This window comes from Erpetoichthys calabaricus, chromosome 6, assembly GCF_900747795.2.
Source record: "Erpetoichthys calabaricus chromosome 6, fErpCal1.3, whole genome shotgun sequence".
Classification (NCBI taxonomy): Eukaryota; Metazoa; Chordata; class Cladistia; order Polypteriformes; family Polypteridae; genus Erpetoichthys; species Erpetoichthys calabaricus.
In genome coordinates this window covers 56,041,964-56,066,902 of record NC_041399.2, presented here as the reverse complement: position 1 = coordinate 56,066,902, position 24,939 = coordinate 56,041,964, and the positions used below count along the sequence as shown (strand labels likewise).

The 24,939-nt window shown below is 39.9% G+C and overlaps 1 protein-coding gene across 2 annotated transcripts in view; it reads left to right on the top strand.

Moving 5' to 3' along the window:
• LOC114653348 (solute carrier organic anion transporter family member 5A1) overlaps nt 1-22,788 on the top strand; it is a 223,801-nt gene extending 201,013 nt beyond the window's left edge. For both annotated transcript variants that reach the window (XM_051928724.1, XM_028803606.2), the window contains 3 exons: nt 5,624-5,865; nt 8,735-8,799; nt 20,028-22,788. In XM_051928724.1, coding sequence (XP_051784684.1) covers nt 5,624-5,865; nt 8,735-8,799; nt 20,028-20,476 — 756 coding nt within the window. In that variant the 3' untranslated portion in view covers nt 20,477-22,788. The remainder of the gene's footprint in view (nt 1-5,623; nt 5,866-8,734; nt 8,800-20,027) is intronic.
• Nucleotides 22,789-24,939: the final 2,151 nt, after the last annotated feature.

Genomic DNA, 24,939 nt, shown 5'->3' with positions numbered 1-24,939 from the left:
ATCAGGAAACAGCCCCGGGAAGGGCACCAGTCCACTGAAGACCCCTATACCACTCACACTTCCACACTTGTGCTCGCCCGCAGGTAAGTTTAGCGTGGCCAGTTAGCCTAACCTGCACTTCTTTGGGGACGAGGAAAGAAAACCAGAGTACCCAGAAGAAAAGCCATTCAAACACGGGGAGAGGACATGTGGCATTCAGACCTCTGAAGTATTAGTTCCCAGATATCTAGTGAAATGTAATATGGCTCATTTTGCACTCCTACGTTAAACGTACAGACGATGTAAAGCTGACAGACTCGATTAGCTACTGGTAACAGAATTAACATTTTCTGAACAACTTATGTCTGACTAACAGCTGCTAAATCATATCCATATGCTGATATGTTTGTTGACTAAACAAAATTGCAGATACTATCACGGTACAAATCAAAAAACATTCTGACTTAATGAACTTACAATTTAAGACATAAAATATTGAAATTATGATTTCTTCTATATGAAATACACAGCACCCTGATTGGTGAGAAAAAAAAACGTGTTGACAGCAGCTCGGCTAAGGCTTGGATGCTAAAACTGTAGGCAGAATTGCACAGGCTCACGCTAATCTCATTACCAAAGAGAGTCAGTGTGGCAACAAATAAACGTGTTAGGCTGTCTTTGCTTCTTTTCAATTTTGACAATAAATACAGCAGCCAAAAGAACTGCACAGTGCCTTTTGTGAAATTTCATTGGTCCTCCCCTCTGTCTCGAATGATGTCTGTGAAGATTATCTGTGTGTCCTTAGATGGCTGAGGACGCTGATCCTGGAGCTGCTTCTGCCAAGCTGGGTTCACTCTTCTCTCCATCAGAGTGTCAGGCCGTACCATAATAGACACAACTAGTGCCTTGTAGATCTTTTGTAAACAGGCCTTGGGGGGGGGGGCTGTTTGAAATGCTTCCTTTGGCCAATGTGAGCTTTCCAAGTTTGGCCTAGCTACTAGTCAAACTTGTCTCGGAAAAAAGGGAGCTGGGCAGGCTAATGTTGTGGCATCTCCACTTAAGTTGTTTTTTGCAAGATGAGGGCTTCTGTGCTGGTTGCCTTGATATAGGGACACTGGAATGTGTGTGCTAGTTTGATATCCTCCAATGTATAAATGTATTATTCAACTCCAAATGATATATCGAGTGCATCTCTCTCGTTTAAAATTGCCCAAAATGTTTCCAGGGGAGGATCCAACCTGCGAACGCTGCAATCAAGTTCCAGCCTCATTGGGGCCACATGTTTTGGGCCTGCACCAAATTAACATCATTCTGGACCAAAATCTTTGCATGCCTATCAGACAGCCTTGGTGTCACAATCCCTCCTAACCCATTAACAGCTGTGTTTGGTGTACATCCAGATGGGCTTAAAGTGGAGAAGGACAAACAAACTGTGATTGCCTTCACTACACTATTGGCACGTAGACTTATCTCGCTCAACTGGAAGAATCCTAACTCTCCTATTCTAAGTCAGTGGGTAACTGATGTTATAAACCAGGGGTGCCCAACTCCAGTCCTGGAGGGCCGCAGTGGCCACAGGTTTTCATTCTAACCCTTTTCTTAATGAGTGACCGGTTTTTGCTGCTAATTAACTTCTTTTGAATTCATTTTCTTTGACTTGCTCTTGGAGACTCAGACCCCTTAATTGTTTCTTTTTCCTTAATTAGCAGCCAAACAATAACAAGACACAAAATGAGCCAAAACAGACCCAGCAAACTGTGACCATCATACAATATCTGAAAATAAAGAAAGGTGAAGGTCTCAGGAATGCTGATCTGCTCTTAGAAAAGAGAAAGTCCTTAATTTCGGAAATGTCTGCGACTGCACAATGAGAGCGGCAACAAGCCATGGAATTAAAGAAAGGGTTTAATTAACGACAAGACTCAGCGCCTCATTAAGCAGCTGGTTGGAGTGAAATTGGTTGGAGTTTGAGGCCCTGACTTAGCTGGCCTTCTGTTGGCTCACTCACTTCACATATCACTTCTGCGTTGGTGCCATTTAATGAAAGAAATGAAGCAATTCAGAGGAACGACGAAGAAATTCAGGGAAACATTTCTTAAAAACCAAGTCAATTAAACTTAATTCAAAAGAAGTTAATTAGCAGCAAAAACAGGTCACTAATTAAGAAAAGATTAGAATGAAAACCTTCAGCCACTGTGGCCCTCCAGGACTGGAGTTGGGCAGCCCTGTTATAAACTATTTGAAAGTGGAAAAAATCAAATTCGCACTTAGAGGATCTGTGCAGAACTTTTTCAAAACCTAACAGGATCTAATCAATATCATTTTAGAATAAGCATTTAAATTGAGGAAGCAGGTTCTCTCCCCTCTTTTACTTCATTTATCTTTATTCATTTATTAATTTATCTATTCACTTATCTTTACTAGCATAAAGTTTTACACTGCTGGCCTAACTCTCTTTCCCAGGGGTGAGGGTTGATTTGTTTAGGACCTTTTTTTTCTGTAAAACTTGAGTTATGTGTATGGAATGTTATTTGGTTTTAATAAAATGAATACAAAATAAAACAAAAGAAAAAGAAATGTATTAACATGGAGGACTGGGACTGAGCACATTCAGATTTGAAAAAAAAAAAGACTACAAAGACAATAGATAACCTATTATATCTTTCATATTTGGGCCAAAGTTCAGATGTCAATGTTCTTCAGGTTTGATGGAGTTACAGTTTAAAGAGGTATAGCAGGGGTGTACAACTCCAGTTCTGGAGGCCTTTAGTGGCTGCCGCTTCTGAATCCGTGACCAATTTCTGTTGTTAATGGACTTCTTTTCCATTCATTTTAATTGTTTAAGTCTCAGTTCTCTGAATTGCATTTTTTTCCTTAAATGGCAGCCAAATAAAAATGAGATGTGAAGTGAGCCAACAGATGACCAGCTAAGCTGGGGCCTCAAACTCTAAGTAATTCCACTCCAGCTAGTTTCTTAATTAGAAGGCAAGTCCTGTTGTTAATTAAACGCGTTATTTAATTCCATGGCTTGTTGCTGCTCTCATTCTGCCACAGCAGGCATTTCCAAAATTATTGATTTTCTTTTTTGTTTTGTGGACCTGAGCAGATCAACACTCCTGAGACCTTCACCTTTCCTGATTTTCAAATATAATATGATTGACAGGTCCGCTGGTCATAGGTTGGCTCGTTTTGTATCTCATTACTATTTGGCTGCTTATTAAAAAAAACAAACAATTAAGAGGGTCGAGTCTTAAATAGCAAGTCATTTAAACTTAAGGCAAGAGAAGTTAATTAGCAGCAAAAACTGGAGCCTAATTAAGAAAAGGGTTAGAATGAAAACCTGCAGCCACTCCAGGATTGACGTTGGACACTGCAATGTAAAAGAACACACAAAAGTAAAAGAAATCTGCTTTTCCCCACAAACACCAACTTTGTCTGTGAGAGATGTTTCTACCATGGAAGTCTACAAATTTCTTTGTTATTATTTAACAGCATGTACACTAAACATTATTATTTTGTGCATTTAATTTCAAAATTGAATTTTTTGCTGTACTTGCACTTTGCACTAATAGGCTACCTCTGCCTGCTAAAGCTTAACAATTTTATTTTTGATGAGCTGTTCAGATTCTTATCCCACTGCGTCTCTGCTGAATTTTTTGAAGCAGGTTCATTAGACCTTATTTTGCTGACACAAGAGTAACACCACCACGGCAAAGGGTATCGAGTTCATTAAAGAACGAAAAAAATATATAATATTAGAAGCCAGACAGCATTTCTGTTTTATTCTAGAACTTTCTTACACTAAGTAAATGTCTTTTTGGCATGTCAAAAATGACCATCCTACATCAGCATTCTGCAACAGTAAATTCAATTCCCTTAATATTTGTATTTTTGTCCTTATCAGTGTAGCACATTTCAATAATGGTTATTTGATCTGCAGAAAAAAAATACTGCTTCAGTGAAAAATGCCTATGTAAGGTGTTTTACATCCTATCACTTACCGTTTTAGAAGGTGACCTCAGTGCAGACGCCGAAAACACAGCAGGCCAATAACTCACTTGAAGCTTCATATGCAGAGCCAGCGAAACCCAATACAACTCCCGGTCTCCACAGGTTGAATTTCTCCTGCAGAGACTCACACAGTAGAAATGGTGGTAAGATCGCCAGGATTTTTGAAATGTCAATATCCAGTCCTTTATACAAAGGATTATTTGTGTCTGTGGACCTTTTAATAATTATAAATAGAAAATTTGGCTGATAACCAAAGAAGGCCGAGTATTTGTAGAATGTCAGGACAGACGTGCTGACCTTAGTAAACCGTACTGCATTAACATTTATTGTAATGATAAAACAGAAATCAAAATGTTTAGGATAAATGCACACAATGAAATAAAGCGATTAACTCTTTGCCACTTCAATATGTTGAAAAATGGCCAGGATTATAAAAAAAAAAAAAAAAAGTTGCTGAAATTAAGGAATCTCATAATAAAACATGGAGGTGTACTGGCAGCTCCTGTGTCCCAGCACTGGTATTTGGCGGAGTGCTCTGGGCTTCCTCCCCAAGACATGCATGACTGGTTGATTTGCAGCTCAAAACTGGCCTGACACGAGACTGGGTTATAAGTAACAAGAGTACAGTGCGTTTCATTTCAATGACGTTGGCATGTGCCTCATAACTGTTATACTGTAACTACCTTACCCTACCCTGTGCCCCAGACAGAAGAGACATCGTGTTTTCCAACATCCTCCCAGTTTCTCTTTTGGATAACCTACTGTATGTAAACCCTAAAACATCCATGTGTTGGTAAAATCTTCTTTGGGATAAATGCATCACTTTGTCACATAAGACGCTGCCTGCTCCTCAGTGTCCGTTGATCCTTGTGCAGTGATCTCATGCAGTTGCCAGGTGTCCTGTTCCCTTTTGTACCTTTTTTTTTTTTTTGCAATCTGAAAAGTGCGCAAATGAGCAAAAAAATCAAATATTTGCTTTTATATGAGATGGCGGTCACGGTCAGTATATATAAGGAGCTGTAAATAATAACTCAAAATGTTTGCTTTCTGCTTAACTGAAAGACAACGGCTCTTTCCTGTATTTTTCAGTTATGTGTTGCTTCTTATTCCTTAAACAAACTACTGCCTGTAAGGCTAGATTCTAATAATTTATTCCTCATTTTCATCTTGTCTGGAAGAATTTTACACTTTTCTTAACAATTACAGGCCAAATGGAATAAATCACTAATTTTGTATCTGCGAACACCTATGTAACAAAAAAAGGCAAGAAGCAGACCATTTGGTTATTGTTGCCTCACCTGCTTGTAGTGCTATAGAAAACCAAAGCAAGAGAGAAAAAGAAATAAAATAAATAAACATGAGCTCAACTCTAGGGATTCATGTCCTGTGGTTTAGTTCCCATAATCCTCCCTGCTCTTTATTTACCTTACTGATCACCTGGGATGACACTCAGTGCTAATATTCAATGAATTACAGTGAATATGACAGAATTTCAGAGCTAAATCTTGTAAACATCTCTCCATTTTAGGTTTGAGTCTCCTTTCTTTTTAAGAATTACACTTAAAAGCACAAAAAAAAAGTCAAGTAAGCATGCAAGAGTGTGTTGACTCCTTTACTCGATTCTGTGTTTCAGATGCGGAATTACACTGAGTGTGCCTGTGTGCAGAGTCGACAGGTGATCACACCTCCCACAGTGGGTCAGAGGAGCCAACTCCAGCTAGTAATCGTGAAAACCTACCTGAACGAAAATGGCTACGCTGTGTCGGGCAAGTGTGACCGCACCTGCAATACCTTAATACCTTTCCTGATCTTTCTATTCATCGTCACTCTCATTACTGCTTGCGCTCAGCCATCTGCAATCATTGTAACACTCAGGTAAGTCTGCCGGTGTTTTCATGGCATCATTTACTTCCAAATACTTATGAAGATGCTGATTTCTGGTGATTAAGCAATTCTCTTTGTAGGAAGCAAATTCTTTTTTGTTACCTGATGCATGTGTAAAAATCTCTGAATAACTGTTTTGTTTTTTTAAGTAGCTGACACCATGTGTATTTTGACTGGTGCCATGTTTTCATCCTTAGCCAAAGGTTCAAGTGCATATGCTGTTCATTGTGTACTAGGGCAGAGTTCTCATGAAGTAAACATAACCAAGGTCCACCATAAGCCTGAAGTTCAGTGTCTCATGTTAGGTGTCTACAACTAACTGACTGACGTGTGCACTTTGGGTTAAATAGTGTACATTTATGGCTTTGGAAGCTATTCTTGGATCACTGCCTTAACTAAAGATCACCCTCAGATATACAGTATGCATTTATTCAAAGTAATGGCATGTTACTTTGTAAGTACATTTTCTTTCAGTTCAGCTAGCCATCTTGAAATCCTCAACAAATCCTAAAATCAGGCGACAATCAACACATAACAAATTTTATTTTGTCATTGTTTATTCAATATAAAATGACCCAAATGTTTAAATGATGTAAATACACGGATAGCTCTTTGAAAAACGGTGGTATGTCTAAGTGATTAAATGAAAAGAAATCATGCCATGTATACCATGTATTTGACATGTCATCAAGCAAAGTTTGAAAAGAGATCAAGTGTTGCTTATTCTACACGGATATTCTAAAGTGGCCTGGACACATTTGTTGGTAACCCTAGAAAAGATCATAAACATCTGGATTGGAGTGATTTTTCAAACTAGCTGTTTTCTTTAATTAGTATCACACATGTCCACAGTCTATTTCAATGGAGAAAAGTAGTTGCTCTGCTCTTTGGTATCATTGTATGTCTCACACTGAAGCTCGACTAGAGAAAACAAACGAGAGAGTTGTTTGAGGAGATCAGAAAGAAAATCAGATACAAGCATGCTAAAGGTAAACTCTATAAGACCGTGTCTGAAGTTCCTGTGACAACAGATTCAAATATTATCAAGAGGGTCTATTGGACTGTAGCCAACCTCCCTGGATGAGGCCACAAGAGGAAAATCATCCCCAGAACGGGCAGAAGGATAGTAAGAATGGTGGACAAAAAAACCACAGAGAACATCCAAACAGATACAAGGTGAACTCCATGGTCAAGGTCCATCAGTGTCTGATTGCACCATCCGTTGCTTTTTGAGTGACAGTGGGCTAAATGAAAGAATAGAAACACTTAAGACAGTGCTTCAGGGAGACAAAACTGGAGCTTTTTGGCAAGTCCACAGACAAGAAAATGAAGCTTTCAAAGAACGGAACACCATACTTACTGTGAAACATGGAGGGGGCTTGGTTATGCTTTGGGGCTGCTTTTCTGCATCTGGCATGGGGTGTCTTGAGTCTGTGCAGGAAACAATGAAAGGTTATCAAGACATTCTGGAGCAAAACGTACAACCCATTGTCGGAGAGCTCTGTCTCGGTCGCAGGTCACAGACCCTCCAACAAAATAACGACTCAAAACACACAGCTAAAAGCACCCAAGAATCGCTAAGAACAAAACACTGGACTACTCTGAAGTAGCCTTCTACAAGCCCTGATTTGAATCCTATCGATCATCGATGGAAAGAACTGAAACATGCAGTTTGGAGAAGGGAGAAGCAGTTTGTTCAGTAAGAGTTGGCTAAACTACCTGAGGACAAGAGCAGAAGTTTCATTAGGAGCTCTGGGAATCACTTGTTTGCAGTCATGGCCTCTAAAGGTTACGCAAGAAAATATTAGGTTAAGGAACCCATCATTTTTGTCCATCCCACTTTCATTTGTGTTGTTATTTGAACTATTCTGTTTAATCAAAGCTCTAAAGCAAAGTATTATTTTTGTTGAATATGGAATAAACAATGATGGGTGCCAACTTTTGTCAGTTTCAAGTTATTTCAGAGACAATTGTGGGTTCTTCTTTTTTCAGGGAGGGGTACAAACAGATTTGTCCGCGTCTGTATGCCCTCGTAAGTAAAACCTAAAGGGTGTACCTACCTTACTATATGTAGAACCAGTGATAGGAAATAGCACTACATGAACTTAAAGTTGCTTGGTTACTGTAATGCTATCCTTCTCAGAAACTATACATCTGAAAATTCCTGCTTATTTAACTGCTTAAGGATTTGTTGTGTATAGAAGATCATTCTGTGCGTCCATTACTTTCTGATACCCTGTAACTATGAGATTCTGTGATTCAGACCTGTTTATTCTTACCTGCTTACACGTTAAGACAGTTTAGAGAGCAGCCCCTGTAAATACTGACAGGATTAGGACAACATTACTATTTAATTGAGAACTCTAGTGGTCTGAATTTGACATGAACAGATGAGCACCAGGATGCTGGGTATAACTTAACTACTTGTGTTCCATCCGTCCAGCTTCAAGTGTATGTAATCATTGGGACAAATTATCCACCCATTCCATATCTATGTCAGGGTTCTCAATACCTATGGAACAAACAAAAGCAAAGTGAATTACTGAAATGTTCTGAAATGTTCTGAAGTAAAAATATCACATTCAAGAAAATGTCAGTGTACAATTTGAAATTCAGTCAAATTAGAGAAAAGGGCTGTGACTGTGGGTATCTGTGTAAGTGGGCCCTGCAGTAGACTGGTACCCAGTGCTGTTGCCATAGTTGCTAGCCCCCATTACCATGAATTAGGCTGGGCTGGTTGGAGACTGTTCTGTTTGTATTTAAACTAAACAGTGAGAGGTTTGCTCTCCCAGTATATATTGGTAAAGTTTAACATGAAATGAAAATCTCATAGTGGAATGTCTTCTCTTCTGTTGTACAGGTCTGTGGACGATCAGGAGAGGCCTTTTGCACTAGGCATGCAGTTTGTACTTCTACGAACTCTTGGTAAGCACCGAGTAATTGTTCATTGAGTCAGTCAGTCTGTTTGTTCTGTTGGAGCAAAGTTTCTAAAGTTAGCCTGGCTGAATGGTTGAATACTTTTGAATGCCTTCAAACTTACTAGGCTGCTTTCAGCCACCTTGAATTTGGTTAGCCTTTGTGGCCCTCCTCAAATGTAAAATTTGTTTGCGTGTTCACTTGTGCGACTGAATAAAATAACCTAAAATGTTTGTGCAATACCAAACATCTGCTTTATTGCCTACTTTGGTAATGTGAGTAACAGTACACACTTTTCCCTACAAAAGCCGATCTGAATCAAATGTTTAGTATAACAAGTCTTCTTGTGATCCAGTGAAAATGTTTGGCTGCAACACACCCAGCATTCCATAGTAATTTCATCCATCCACCCATTTTCCAACCCGCTGAATCCAAACACAGGGTCACGGGGGACTGCTGGAGCCAATCCCAGCCAACACAGGGCACAAGGTAGGGAGCCAACCCACCACAGTCCATAGTAGTTTCCCTCCACATAAATAACTATAAACACACATACAGTAGATAGCATGTCTCATAACTTCTTGCAGTTTAGATTTGATGGTGTATATTGAAAATCAGTTTTAATTCCCCCTTTCAAATTACATTAGAACAAATGACAAATGAGAGACAACCATACAGTCCATCAAGCTTGTCTGGTTAACTAATAGCCAATATAATGTTCCAGTATATTAGATACCTTTGTGTATAAAGTGTTTTCACCTCCACATCTGTCACAACAGACTATTCAATTGTTATTTGCTCTCTATTAATGTTTATGTCATTTTGGCTCTTGGTTTCCGTTTTAAATACGCACATGGAATAAAAGCTAAGCAAGTAATAGAATGGATGCACAGCATAATGTTCAGATGTGTTCAGGCGCATTTTTAACTTTTGTAGTTTACTTCATCGGAGATAAAGATATTACATTTCTGACTTTGAATTAGTTTTGCATCATTAAAATAACTGATATTAGAATATAATTATGTAGGTGATGCTCCATGTCCACACTCAATGGTCACCTGTCCCAAGTAACCGAAATGGATCAGTAGCATGGCAGGAGACAGACCCGACTTTAAAGGTGCAAACATCAAGTCAATGTTTATTCAATAAGAAAAAAGTGCTTAAGTGCATTCCAATAAATAATCTTCAACAAAAATAATTTTACGCAACAGTTAAAAAGGCACTCCAGAAATCATAATTCAGTCCTCCCCAAACGTCCGATCAGTAATCCCAGCAAAGACCTCAGAAACCTGCTCAGTGTAAGCAGCTGAGTTACTGCATTGTCCAACACCCGACAAAGCCCCCATTAACTTTTCATTTCTGCGTCAGCACTCCATCCCATTAGGGCAGGGGTCCCCAACCATCAGTCCGTGACCCACTACCGGTCCGCAGCCGTCTGACAGCCGGGCCGCGAGAGAACTGCCGGCAACGGAGACTCACTCAGACTTTTCAGAACGCTTGGTGGGCGGGGCTTTGCAGCGGCGCAGAGAGAGGCGAGAGACCGAGGTGAGAGAGCATTACAACAAAGTATTGTTACGGTCCCGACAGTTTCCCCATATGACATGAGTCTATAGAAATCTCGTTACTACGAAGTACATTCAGCAGATGCTTTCATTACAACGAGGTGACCTTGAAATGCTTGAATGAATCATCCGCAGAGCAGTTAGTTCTGTGGCCGCAGCTCAGTTGTACACATTTAGGCTAAACAACGATCCCCAAACAGAAACATTGTAAAAAAAAATTATTTATTTGAACTTTCCTCGTACTGTTTTTTTTTTTTTGCTGTTTTTGTTTCCATGTGGTTTTCAGTGATACCTTTTGCTTATTGCTTGTCAACATCTGAAAAACATCCATTGAAATTTAACTCATTGTCACCCTCCTATAGAAACGGCAGACACGAAAGAAACGATAACAGTGTTAATGTTTGTGATGTGCAGTCTGTTGGAATGACAAATGCAAAGCATATGTCTTTGTTATATGCAAAAAAAGAAGAAAAATCTCGGGTTGCAAACGTATGCGAACTGCTTAATAACTTAATAATAATAGAAATGTTATGTACATTGTGTATAAAACTGCCCCCCCCCCTCCGACCAGTCCGTGGAAAAATTAGCATCTAATAAAGTGGTCCTTGCTGTCAAAAAGGTTGGGGACCACTGCATTAGGGTATTGCTATCAGTCACCTTTGCATGGAGCTCACCCCGAATGTTATCTCTGGTCTCTTCTGCTACCTTAACCACCATTCAGCAGACTCTGTTAACGCTTGACTCATCCACTCTCCACCTTGGTGGTCCTCCTCCTGCCCTTGATGCACCCACCCGACTCCTGCCTTTTTTTTTTCTTGCACGTCTTGGCCGACTGATTTTCTCTTTTCCTCCCATTCCTCCTTCTCTTCTCTCACGTCTTGTTCCTTTACACTTTTATATCATGAATGCCACATCTCCTACAGCTGGCACCAGACAGTTACCGAGTTTGCAACTCTCGCAACCCACCAACCGCACTGGCGGTAGCTAAATAAACTGCTGAGAAGAGATTTAAATGTATTAAATGATCACACACACACATAAAACATGTCTTTAATAGCGCTTTACACTATCATGTAGGGATGCACCGATACCACTTTTTTGGAAAACGAGTACGAGTACTTGCATTTCAGTACTTGCCGATACCGAGTACTTTATAAAAACATGATTTAAATTTACAGGTAACAGCTTTAGTCATATAATTTAACAAAAAAAAAAGCAAGGGACTAGTTTGGAATTAAGAACATTTATTTAAAATGAAAAGCATGTTGTATGCAACATATTACAGAATAAATAATTATAAAAAAAATTTAAACAGTGGCAGTGCAACTCAAGTATTTTTTCAGTTTGTTGTAAACTCTGCCGCTTTGGACAACATGGTCCTCAAACACATGTGCTATAGCCTGGCTGGTGTGCGAGCCGCGGAATTGTTTCGCATGTAATATGGCTCGTTGCGGCGTGAAACTCTCGTCTATCCACTGGGAGGTTAGACTAATTAGCGACACGGGGCTAACACTGCTTGTCCAAATATCCGTGGTGAAACTAAACGCAGAGGTGGCTTGCAGTAGGCTGTGGATATGTTTTTTCACAGAGTCGTGTAGTTTAGGCAGCTCCGTGTCAGTCATGTAGCGGCGGCTTGGGACATCATATCTGGGCTCCAGAACATGGAGGAGACGCAGGAATCCCACATTTTCTACCTCCGAGAGTGGCTGGTCACTCAATGCAATGTACTCGATAATTGCCTGTGTTATTTTCACAGCACGTGGATTGTCTCTGGACATTTTCTCTCGTCTTGCAAGAGTTTGCTGCAGCATGGGTTGTGTTGGTTTAGAAGCGTGGGTAAACTCTTTGTACTCGTTGTCGTGTTGGGATTTTAGGTGCTTGATTAAATTACTTGTGTTAAATGCGCTACCTTTTGAGCCTCCTCTGGACAATTTCGCTGAGCACAATTTGCAGTCCGCCTTTGTTTTGTCGTCTTCATTCACTTTGAAATAGTTCCACACGGCTGACATGTCTCGCCTCGCCTTCTCACCGCTCTGAGCTGCAGCCGGGGCCTGGGGGCGGGCACTCGGCGCCTGTGATTAACCCCTTACACGCCGCTCAAACATAGACATTTCTCAGACCGTGGTATCGGTCCCCGGTATCGGGGGACTTTTAACGAGTACGAGTACTTTAGAAAATGTGGTATCGAGGCCGATACCAGATACCCGTTTCGGTATCGGTGCATCCCTACTATCATGTAATTAAAAACCAAGGCCAGTTAAGTTTGAGATGAATGAAATAGTTGGTGTAGACGCCAGATTCAACACAAGTGATGTAAAAATTGCATTCTTTGTACAACTCTATTGTTAGTTGTGAATGTCTGCTGATAATTGGCAATTCACATTTCTTAAACATACATTTCTGAACAAAGACCCAGCGGAGAGTTAACCTCTGCAGTATGAAACACAAATTTGCTACCGTTTCCGTAATCTTGAACTGAGGATTTATTTAACTCTCAGGTGCAGTTATCGCATGAGTAAAATGAAATGGTCACAAAGCTTAGTGGAAGCCTAATGCCTTTCAGAACTCCTGAATACTCCGAATACGCTTAGTCTAATTTTACACTTGCATTGGACCAGAAACGTATCTGGGGAACATTTAGACATGAGGGAGAAACTTAGCCCAAAGTTAACTTCAAAGGGCAAATTTACACAAACACCCTCACTGAGACCCCATCGTTAGAATACAAATAGAAAGAAACCACAGAAAGGCAGCATGTCAGGATTTGAAAACCAGTTTCCTGGAGCTGGGTGGCACTTGTCAGGGTTCCATGCCTTTGGACTTCTACAGAATAGGCACCCATGACGTATCTGTGATTTCCCATTACTGATTTGACAAACACCTCAAGCTCCTGTTAACAACTTCAGACACTTTTCCTAATGAATGTTTTGCCGCCCTGATGTTCAGCTTGCCAGCTGGACCGAAAGTTTTGTTTTTTAAATGGAGGTGGCATCTTTAAAAGTCCAAATGATTGCTTTTGATGAGTTCACACACACTTTTTTTAACTTTCATTTTATGTCTCCAAACAACATAGAGTGCATCAGAATATTTTACACTTGGTGATGTCACCCATACTGTATGTTTAGGCCTTCCCTGCACGTCACAGACCCTGGGGAATGTTCTTTATCTCTTTTACATGAAGTGTTTTACCTTCAATGTGATGGTGGGTTTGGTTTTTATTTTTGTTTCTTAAGTCTGCACTTTTTACTGTTTGGATCAAAGATGGACGTTACTCCTCTTGTAAATTCCTTTGCATAAAATTTGGCTCTCCATGTTGGACCACTGTATTCAATCAAAAAGCACACGTTTTAAAGTGTGAGGCTAGGTTTTCTTAGACAACTCCCTTTCGCACTGAACGACAGTTACCATGATGCACACCTGCATGCTCTGCTCTCTTCATATTTAAGCAGCTTTACCTTCTCATTGGCGCTCAGTTGTGATGTTTCTTCCCAGCTCCAGTTCCTAATTCCTTATATTTCCTGTGTCTTTAATGTTTGTGCGTCTTTGTATGAGTGGCTTCGGTTGTTATTTTGTCATGTGCCCAACTACCACCTACACATTTCCACCTCCTCCAGTCTCCTTTCATCTCTATTAAATCATGTCACATTTGACTCTAAGTATCTACCATGTTCAGCTATGCCCTGAGGACCAGCATTACTGAGACACAACTAATGGATGGCATGTCTGAGTGTGTCACACACAGAATATTGTGTACCTCGATATTTGGAATCATTGGTGATACTGATATCAGTCTGCAGATGCTTCAAATATGAATACATTCTAGAAATCCTTTCTACACATGTCCAAGATCAAAACATCAAACTGAATTCCTCGTAAGGTCTGCTTATTCACTTATGAATGCGGTGGAGGTGACAAATCTCGCTCAGGATGATGTAGCAGATTTGACTTGCGATTGCCTCCGAATGACAGATGGCTTTTTAGCTGCCAGCATTTTTCCCAAATCAGGCTTCTTGTGCATCAACAAATCCACCGGCCTGCACTCAGTCATTACACTTGGGTGCACAGTGAATTTCGTATCTTTCATTTATTTTCAAAAATGTTCAGTAGTTGTCAGCAGTAAATTTGTTGTTACTTTTCTTTTATGAAATGCCTCATATTATGTATTAAGCATTTGTTTATTGGGTTTTAATTTTAGGCAGGCATGCAGGACTAGTTTAGATATTAGAGGAATGGTGCGCAGGTGGAACATAAAGTATAATGTTAGGCTACACTACTATATGTGTATATTTATATCTCTCAGACACTGTAAATTTACACTGGCAGGTCCTCATTTAGGCTTTCTTTATGATGCCCATTAAACAGTTTCTAGTCATACATCCCCACAATGCCTGGGGCTTTTGCTTTGTCTTCATGCCTTTTTGTAAATTTGATTGGTTTTGTCAAAATCCCAGTAGTTCATTTAAAAATGGCTATGGAGCATCCCCCTGAAATTGAATTTCATTCTTTACAGTATTAGATTTATAAAAATGGTTTCATAATTCCATTCCCATCACTCTTTTGTCCACATATTCATTGTTTCTTTCTTAGATATCTCTCCCTCTTTTGTTTTACCTCTGATTGTCTCATTTTTTATTCTGTCCTTTTTGTAACTCCACAAATCCATCTTAACATTCTCATTTCTGCCACATCTAACGTCTTCTGTGCTCCCTTTACTGCTCCTGTCTCAGCTCCATACATCATTGCTGGTCTTACCACGGTCTTAAAAACTTCAGCTTTAACCTTCACCTTAATGATATGATCACACAGTGCTGCTGATATCTCCTTCCAATTGCACTCTGTAGGTTATCTCGGCATTTAGTTATCCATCTGGGCTAACACTAATCTTAGATATTTAAAATTTATCCACTCTTTTCAAAAGCTCTCCTGGCAGGATAACTTCTGAATCCTGATCATCATTAAGCCTCATATATTCTGTCTTCTTCTTATTTCTCTTCAATACTCAGTCTTTCAAATCCCTTCTCCATTCTTCCATCTTTCTCTTTTCTGATGCTACACAACACAATGTCATCAGCAAGAAACATTTACAAGGGGGATTGGTCTTTTACCCCACATCTCAACACATCCATAAGCAGATCAAAGAGGTAAGGACTTGAAGAAGATCCCTGGTGCAGACCTACTCTAACTGGTATTCTGTCTATCCCCCCCCCCAACACTGCTTTTAACCAGAGTCCTCTCTAACCATCCTGGACAATCATCATATACTTTTCTGGTACTCCTTTCTCTCTCAATCACCTCCACAACTCTTGACGTGGTACTCCATCATAAGCCTTCTCTAAATCAATAAACACCACATGCAATCCGTTATATTCTTCTAGATGCTTGCTTATGAGCTGTCATAAGCCAATTGTACCCCTCTCTGGCATAAAACCAAACTGCTCCTCCCAATTGTGGTGGTCTCTTCCTTAAGCCTTCTCTCTATAACCCTCTGACTATTATAGAACTAAAATTTTGCAGGTATTACAGGCAGTGTTCTGTCTGGGATTGTTGGCATCTTGTTATCCGTTATTAATTTAAAAATGACTATGGAGCATCCCTCTGAAATTGAATTTCATTCTTTACAGTATTCGTTTTATAAAAATGGTTTCTTAATTAGTTTTTACTTTCTATCAATCATTTTATACAATGGGAAACAGTACAGTGGGATGAACTGATTAACAGACCAGGCCAGAGTGGGTCTCCAAGCCATCTTTAGAAATAGCTCTGTCAATAGGAAATGTTCAAAATCCCATTTTTTTGGAATGCTTAATTATTATAATTTGTGCTATATTGTCTATTCTGCAAATTACAACCTACATATAATTACGTCTGTCGGCTTTAATTGTTATGTTTGATACTTTATCGTAATCCAGTCAGCTCTGTGATGGTGCATACTGTTATTGGCAACATAAGAATAAAAGCGTGGACAGAATGCCAGTCTGTCTCAGGGTAAATTCATGCCCATACCTCTCTTACACCGATCCTGTTTAGATTTGCCTCTTGATCAAATCTACTTATCTTTAAGAAATGTCAACACTTCACAGGGAGAACATGCAAACTGCACATAGGCAGTGATCAGGCCACACATGCCAACCATCCCAGTGTGGGCAGCCATCTTTCATATCTCTACATTCAGCACAGGGCGCAAGGCAGAAAACATCTCTATCCAGGGTGCCAGTCCATTCCAGAGCCCATGTGCATGCAAGGGCCATTTTGGAAGTAATGTCAGTTTACTTCGCCTGCACATCTTTGTGGATGTGGGGGTTAAAACCGGGGTCCTTGGGGAGAAACTTGCATAGATAAGAAGATGCAAACTCAATACGGACAACATCCAGGAATGGGATTTGAATTGAACCCAAGTTGCTGGATATGTAAAAGAGCAATACACCTGTTCATTACCTTCTGTATTGTCAACAAATCACACTTTTTAAAAGTAATGTAACATAACTCAGCATGGTCATTTTTTTAATCAAATAAAATACATGTTTTGAAGTTTGATGCTATAAAAGTTTCATTTTAGTCTCAGGAATAAAACTCTACACCATATCATGTTTCAAGATGTGCCAGGTATTTTATACATAATCACCTCACAATTCATAGAAATTAACAATTAATACCCGAGGCATTCACAGGGCTATAGTGACAAACACTTTCTTAAATATATGAAATACTAAAAACGGGTAACGTTAAGTTGTATGCATTATGGCAGAGCATATTATATAAGGAAATCAATTGACAAAATATACCTTGAAATAAAAGGAACTTCATGTCAGGAGGCTGGAGGTCCATAGCACCGTGCGGTGAGCAGTTTGCTGTTCTAACATCGCATTTTGAATCAGGCTTAACCCGATCTGCCGCTCTCACTCTTGTCTGTTTGAGTGTAAATGTGCACTAACCTGCTCCACCTAGTGTCCAAATGCAGTATTACACAATACAAAAAGCTTTCCGATAGCTTCATGTACTCAGGGCCGGATTTATATGAAAAGAGGCCCTAGGCTATTCCACTTATGAGGCCCTTTCACCTTCCATTTTTAAGTTTGTAAATTACATGAGAGATAATAAAATACGTAATACGAGTTGATCTTAACCAATACATTTTTATGTTTGTTTATTAGTCATATGCGTAGAATTTCTCCTTATTTTCGGTTCAGTGTTTTAGTGTTCACTGTTTTTAGAATAGTGTAATTTTAATTTTGCTAACAATTTGAATGTAGGCCCCTCTTGATCTTGAGGTCCTAGGCTGAAGCCTAGTTAGCCTATAGGAAAATCCGGCCCTGCATGTACTGTCACTCTTTCATTCATTTATTTCTTTTGTTTACATTCAGGACCATGGAGGAGTTTCGTTTAGAACAGACCCCACATTTCACTTCTGTTGCCTTTTATTTGTAATTTGACATTGTAAGTTTGATATTAAGGTGAATAATATTCACTTTGTAATCGCTGGATCACTGTGCCCCTCTTAAATGTATCCGCTCTGTCTGCAGTATAATATGGGTAGCTATGCTAATAAAACAAATTGGCATGAGCGTGGGCTGCAGCATCATTTAGAAGCAGGTACCAGGCATGACTGGGGAGCCACTCCGTCTTAGGCAGGACCAGCTCATGTCACCAATTAAAAACCCAACACATACACACACCTTGGGGCCTGGAAGGAAAAGTACAATACAATACAATACAATACAATTTATTTTTGCATAGCCCAAAATCACAGAAGAAGTGCCGCAATGGGCTTTAACAGGCCCTGCCTCTTGACAGACCCCCAGCCTTGACAAGGAAAAACTCCCAAAAAAAAACCTTGTAGGGACAAAATGGAAGAAACCTTGGGAAAGGCAGTTCAAAGAGAGACCCCTTTCCAGGTAGGTTGGGCGTGCAGTGGGTGTCAAAAGAAGGGGGTCGATGCAATACAGTACAATACATAGAACAGAACAAATCCTCAATACAGTATAAAAATAAAAATTTTAGAAGTACAGAGTAGAATTTAACAGTAGATGATATCACATAGGGCCGCACGATGGCGCAGTGGGTAGCGCTGCTGCCTCGCAGTTGGGAGATCTGGGGACCTGGGTTCGCTTCCCGGGTCCTCCCTGCGTGGAGTTTGCATGTTCTCCCCGTGTCTGCGTGGGTTTCCTCCGGGCGCTCCGGTTTCCTCCCACAGTCCAAAGACATGCTGGTTAGGTGGATTGGCGATTCTAAATTGGCCCTAGTGTGTGCTTGGTGTGTGGGTGTGTTTGTGTGTGTCCTGCGGTGGGTTGGCACCCTGCCCAGGATTGGTTCCCTGCCTTGTGCCCTGTGTTGGCTGGGATTGGCTCCAGCAGACCCCCGTGACCCTGTGTTTGGATTCAGCGGGTTGGAAAATGGATGGATGGATAGATGATATCACATAAGAAGATTTGGATTTGTTTAGAGTCCTGGAGACCTCAGCCATGAAGCTGCCTCCCCCATTTGGCCATTCCACAGCTGAAAAGCGCTAATCCGATGAAAGGACCCCTCTTACCCACGATTCCTGCGATCCTCCATCAGGGATGACCTTACCTTAGGCAGGCAAAACAACTTGGCAGGTGGGCCGTAGGAGAATACCAGGAGAAAAAAGCCACTCAGTTTTCATTTTTGACGTAAAAATGAATTACTAAAAAGTGCCCACCTTGATTTAAGATGTCTTTCAGCGTAATTTCCTGTGACAGACACAACAAAAATCCAAGGCAGACTCCATAACCATTTGCTCCTAAAAAGTCCTTGTGACTCGTTCCTTGAAACGAATGGCAAGTATGGTCGCTTTGTGCTCACGTATTTTGAGGATGTGGTGTGTCGCATCACTCCTTCAGTAGGTTGTAGTAGCTGTCAACTTTCTAGACTGATCCTTCTGAAATTTTAGCAGTTTCATTTTAGATTGGCAGCACTTATGTTTCACTCAGCTGTTAAGAGGTCCTGAAAAATGAGGCCTCGTCCACATTCATAAATGATTTTGAGATTGCTCATGAAGCTCACTCACACTCGGAGAAGGGCACGGCCCTTGCCAAATCTGCACAGTACTTGTGAAATCGGCCTTTCTGAGTTTGTTCAAGAAAAAAAAGAGACGTGTTTAATTCTTTTATGAAGGCAAATATTTCGATTACTGCTTTTTAATGCCTTACAACACCAACTTTAATATACTGAAGGAAGGGAGTCAGATTATCAAAAATGGAAAAGCTGGTGTGATGGTTCTGAGAGTGCACTTTCTTTGAATAGACTCCATAAATCTAGGAAAGGCTCAAAGGTCCAACTTCTAGGCAATCGAAGAAAATTATTTTTGGGGAGGGTCATTTTAGTGTGTATCATCATCATCGCCAGGCTCACTCAAAACTAAACAGACAATGGTGAAGAGAGTAACGTCACCCACGGCGTGGGGTGTGCCGTGCCGTGGCATGAGTGATGTGGTCATATTTGCCCTTATTCTCACTTTTTGAACTTATTGGTCAAACAAAATGAGTGCAATGGCAGTTCAGTGTTAAGTCCAATCCATCTGAAGTTGGCTGAGCATTGGACTCCATTTCTGGAGGTGATATACATTGACAGGGTCGAGAGAAGTTTGGCCAGTTACGGGATACCGATAACGGGTGCTGCTTTACTAACCATTTCCTCTCGATTTTTATTTTTGTCTAGCATACATCCCTACACCAATATACTTCGGAGCAGTCATTGACACCACGTGTATGCTTTGGCAACAAGACTGTGGAGTGCACGGTTCCTGCTGGGAATATGATGTCACTTCCTTCCGCTTTGTATATTTTGGACTGGCTGCTAGCCTCAAGTTTGTGGGATTCATCTTTATCTTCTTGACATGGTACTCTATCAAATACAAAGAAGACAGACTGCAGCGATGGAGACAAAGGGCAACGCCAGTGAATACAGTATGTGAGTTAGTTGGAAATGCCGGCAGCCAGCAAAACTATGCACGGACTCGATCTTGTCCTGCCTTCACCTCCAAGGCTGAACACAGTGAAGGCCTGACCCTAAATCGAGGGGACAGCTGCCCGAGTCGTCCTGGCTATTCACTGGAAGCAATAACCCACCCAGAACACACGCTAGAAGAAGTCACTGCAGAAATCTAGGCCCTCACTCTGTTCCTGTCGTTTTCTTTCTCTCTTTCTTTCATTTATTCCTGGCGCCTGGAAACATTTGAAAAGCTGTGCCTTCCTTTTTCTGACTTTTTCTTTTTAATAATCTCTGAACCTTTCATTTTTTTTATGCAGACAATAAAAATCCACCTGACACAGATTCTCAACACAGAAAGTGAGGGCTGGACACCTCAGAATTCTGCACCATTCAAGACTTTTTGTTGTTTTGGTTTCTTTTGTATTTTGTTCAAGTTGCTGTTTTCTTTTTCTTTTTTCGTGCTCTTGAGTGAAAGAGGCTGACGTAAAGAACTCAGATGGAGAAAAAGAAATATTATGCATATCAGTTTAACTCCAGTGAAATGGAGTACATTTTAACCAAATTGTATTTAGGTTTAATAAATTGTGGTGCTATATGGATGAAATAATGCAGGATATTTCAACTTTTGCATATGCCATAGGTTTAGAGTCTATCAGAAGTAAACAATTAAAAACGAACGCTGCTATGTAAGCACAAATAATATAGTGTACTATGCAATCGTTTGCATCTTCTGGAACCATGTACCCTTAATATATTATACTAAAATTTAATTTTCAAATCTCATCTCATATAGTCACCGATAGATCAAAGTATAATTAGTGATTATAAATAAAGCTTCTTGTTGTAAGGTAACCATCGTGACCATGGTACTTCAATCAGTTATGAGCATTTACATGTATGATTTCTATTTCTGCAGTTTTGTAGGCCTCGTGTTCATTTGGCAGGAGACTAAACTGTCCATTTTTGTTCAGCGTGGACCTTTGTTACTACTAGTGCCTCAACCTCGGCAGCCCCAGCGCCACCGGTGGGTGATCTAAAATACTGTCGCACTTGGTCCACACGTGTACTGCATACCAAAAAACAGTCTGAAAATATCAATAGAAATAGTAATAATGACAAGCAAAAAAAAAAAACTGTGCCGCTGTATTTATTTGTTTGTTGATTTATTTTGTCAGAACTTACGTCAGATATACTGTTTGATACACACTGTACAATATCAAGGTGACTCTCGCCGAAGCCAGGCGCTTTGCCATTCACAGTCGAACCTCCATCAAATCTTTCATCTTCTGCAAGTGAAAGCTGATAAGGCTGCGTCTTCGGTCTCTGCTGCGCTCCTATACTTCCATCACTGTCGGGTTTTTTTGTTGGATTGCCAGCTTTAATGTGGCAGCAGCAACAGGCTCGACGGGTTACTCTTCTCCGACGGCCTGGTTCACTTGTGGGTGTACTTGAGAAATCTGTTTTTCTGTCAGTTTGTTAGTGCAACATAAACGATGATCAAAATGAGTCTCCAAAGGCAAAAAGGCTTTGAAGGCATTTGTGGTAACTACTGATCTTTCATCATGTATAGATACTGAGTTTCTCACTTTAGCTAAACGTATTGTGCCACCAGCCTGTGCCAGGTGTACCAATGCGCTCAAAGACATACAGAGTCTTATATCCATTTTTGAAATGCTGTAGTAGGTGAGCTGGAAATAACACACAGCATCCCGTGTCAGCCTCTCCATTTTGTTTAACTCTGATGATAAGTCAGTCGCTGTTGGTCACCTGTTGGATGTGGCCACAATAGTTAACCAAATTATATAGTCTAAGTGCTTTCGAACAAAATTCCACAAGACTTTTTTGGCAAAATACAAAAAAACAAATCCTTTGTAATATTGAAGCTTTTTACAAAATTGAGTCGATCTTCAAATTTGTCGATTGGGTGGAAACACTGAATAAGCGCTTAGCCTGCTAATGCGCTTGCACTAATTCTTGAAAGGTTTTATGAAAAGCTTTTTTTAAGTGGAGAATTTTATTTATTCTTTTTTTTTTTTTTTTTTTTTTTTTGCTGAAGTCTGCTGGAGTGTGTGTCTCACACTCGTAGTTCATGTAATAAATGGGCATTGTTAACACAACCACATACCTCTACAATAAACCCGAAGAGTGCCCCTATAGGGCATGGCGTGAACAGCAGCAAATGGCATGCTGCCTCAACAAGTGATCTCATCATCTGTACTGTACATTTATGTGGTATATTTGTGATGAAAAAAGAAAAGAAATATTGCCTGTTTATAATGTTGGCTCTTTTGATTAGTCTATAGGAAATTTATTTTTCTTATTTTGTTTTTTCAGTATTGTATTTATTTGAGCAAATAGATATCTAAAGGCTGTTATTTACTTTTTGTTCATCAGGAACAAAGTCAGTATAAATTTTGTGAACAGTTTGTTTACAGATACTTTGAATACTTGATATTTGTCAATAAAATGCAGAAAGCAGAAAGAATAAGCAGTAGTTACTGTACTGTGTGCCTTCACTCTGTCATGAATCACTATTCTAAGTGAAACTGGAAAAGCGCTTTAAGTGAGATGGAAACGGGGTGGACGTGTAGCCGTCGTACATGGCACAGGATGACTGCTGGGCCACGTGGCTGAAAGGAATAAGTCTGTGTCAGTGCAGAACATTAAAAAGTGACTGAACATCCTAAACAGTGCTGGCCAGGGTCTAAGTGGCTTGGACAAACTGACATACTGTAAGTTACTATCACAAAACAAATATCGAGCCATCCCTTCTCTGCATCTGCTTTCTCCATTTCAATGTCATGAGGCCCCCCTTCACCAAAAACATTGGCTTCAAAGCAACAGTCCGGCCAGTCCAGTTCAGCCCGCATGCCCGTCTTTAGGCAGTACAGTAATGGTCGTTGTAGTCTTATTGTTGGTTCCCACAGAGTACAGTGGGATCCTTACTTGTGTGAGTGACCAGCGTGCAACACATCACCACACCTCAGTGCCACGACAAGTTTTTTACACTGATTTCATTTATGAAATCGGAATTAAGCTAGCTCGTCAGGTTTTTTGAAATACACATCATTGATGTTTTGACACTTTTGAATATCAATATAATATATCAACACGATATCTAGAGTTTGGGCTCTGTCCCACCAAAATTGTTTTGATGTGTTTATTCTGAAAACAAACCAGAAGACGATACCAGAGACACGTTAAAGCATATTTATGTCAATTTACCTCAATATTAAAGTGAGGTCAGTGTGCCCAAAAGTGTTGGAGGCACTCGCTTTTGCACTTGTACTGCACATCCGTCTCTCTTTGCAAGAACCAACAGTAGTCACCCATCATGCTCGGAGTGAATTTTCCCCGATATCAGTTTTCCACCTCCTTTATATCTTGATGAAATCTTTCCCCATGCTTATCTCTGACAAAGCTTAGATTTGATGGAAAAAAAGCTGAGATGAGAATGTAAAAAATGCATCTTCAGTGACATTCTGGCTCCCTTAAGCTAATATACATTCAGCATATTCTCCACGAGTTCAGTATAATTCTCTGCTCTGTGACTGCCAAGAAAATTCTGGAGAACCTGAACGAATGAGGGTGCTGATTCATCGTCAAGCATCAGTTCACGGATTTCAGGAACAACAAAAACACCAAACGTATTTCTAAAATGCTGAAAAGCATCGCCATTTCTGTCCATCGCCTTGACAAAATTTTCAAAGTAATGGGGAATCTAACGAGCAAAATGTCCTGAAATGCAATGTTATGTTTAACAGTAAAACCTGACCTACTGAACCGTCATGTCTGAGTTGTGTCATTATGCTTTAGAGTCATATAAGACCTGGTAATCAGTAACATATATTTTTTCTGCTAATTAAAAATTAATCATTTTTAAATAAAATTAATAATGACAATGTAAACAACTCACAGCTGTTAGTAATGTGTGGCGAAATCATTTATCTCAATGGTATCCCTAGTGGAATTACTGGTATTTATCAAAATGGTTATCTGTCTTTACTGTCCAGTCACCCTAGTTGTCCAAGACCTGGAACATCAGAACTAAAAAACGGGACGTGCTGGATGAAAACGGTTTTCAGATTTGGAGTCAGCAAGTGAAACCTGATAATGTAAAGGTGAAAGACTCCTAGTAGCAAAATGCTTGATGACCAGTGTATTGTTGGAGGAGAAATTTCTTTTTACAAATGGAGAGTCAAAAGGGAACGATAGACATGCACAAGTAACTGATTGATATGAGAAGTGGAAAAGGATCTACGTGCAGACAGACGCTATGGCAGCTCTCTATGGGGGTGATGTTTTAGAAAGGCCACCATACTGTGACTTCTGTGATATTAAGGACTGGGAGAGAAGGACAGTATTAAGCATCTTAAAAATGTTAACCCATATACAAATGATCTAAAACGATCCCAACATAAAACTTACAATACAAATACCAGTAAAACATTTAACAATATGTTACATATTTTATACAATATACTGATGGTAATTATTTCACACCAAAATATTATTATTGAAAAGTGGTACATAATAAAAAAAGAAACACAAAAACGAACAAAAAAAGAAAACTAAAATGAAACCATAGCCTCCTTAGTGTTATGTTTACCCCCAAGAAACTAGAGAAAACATTTCATTT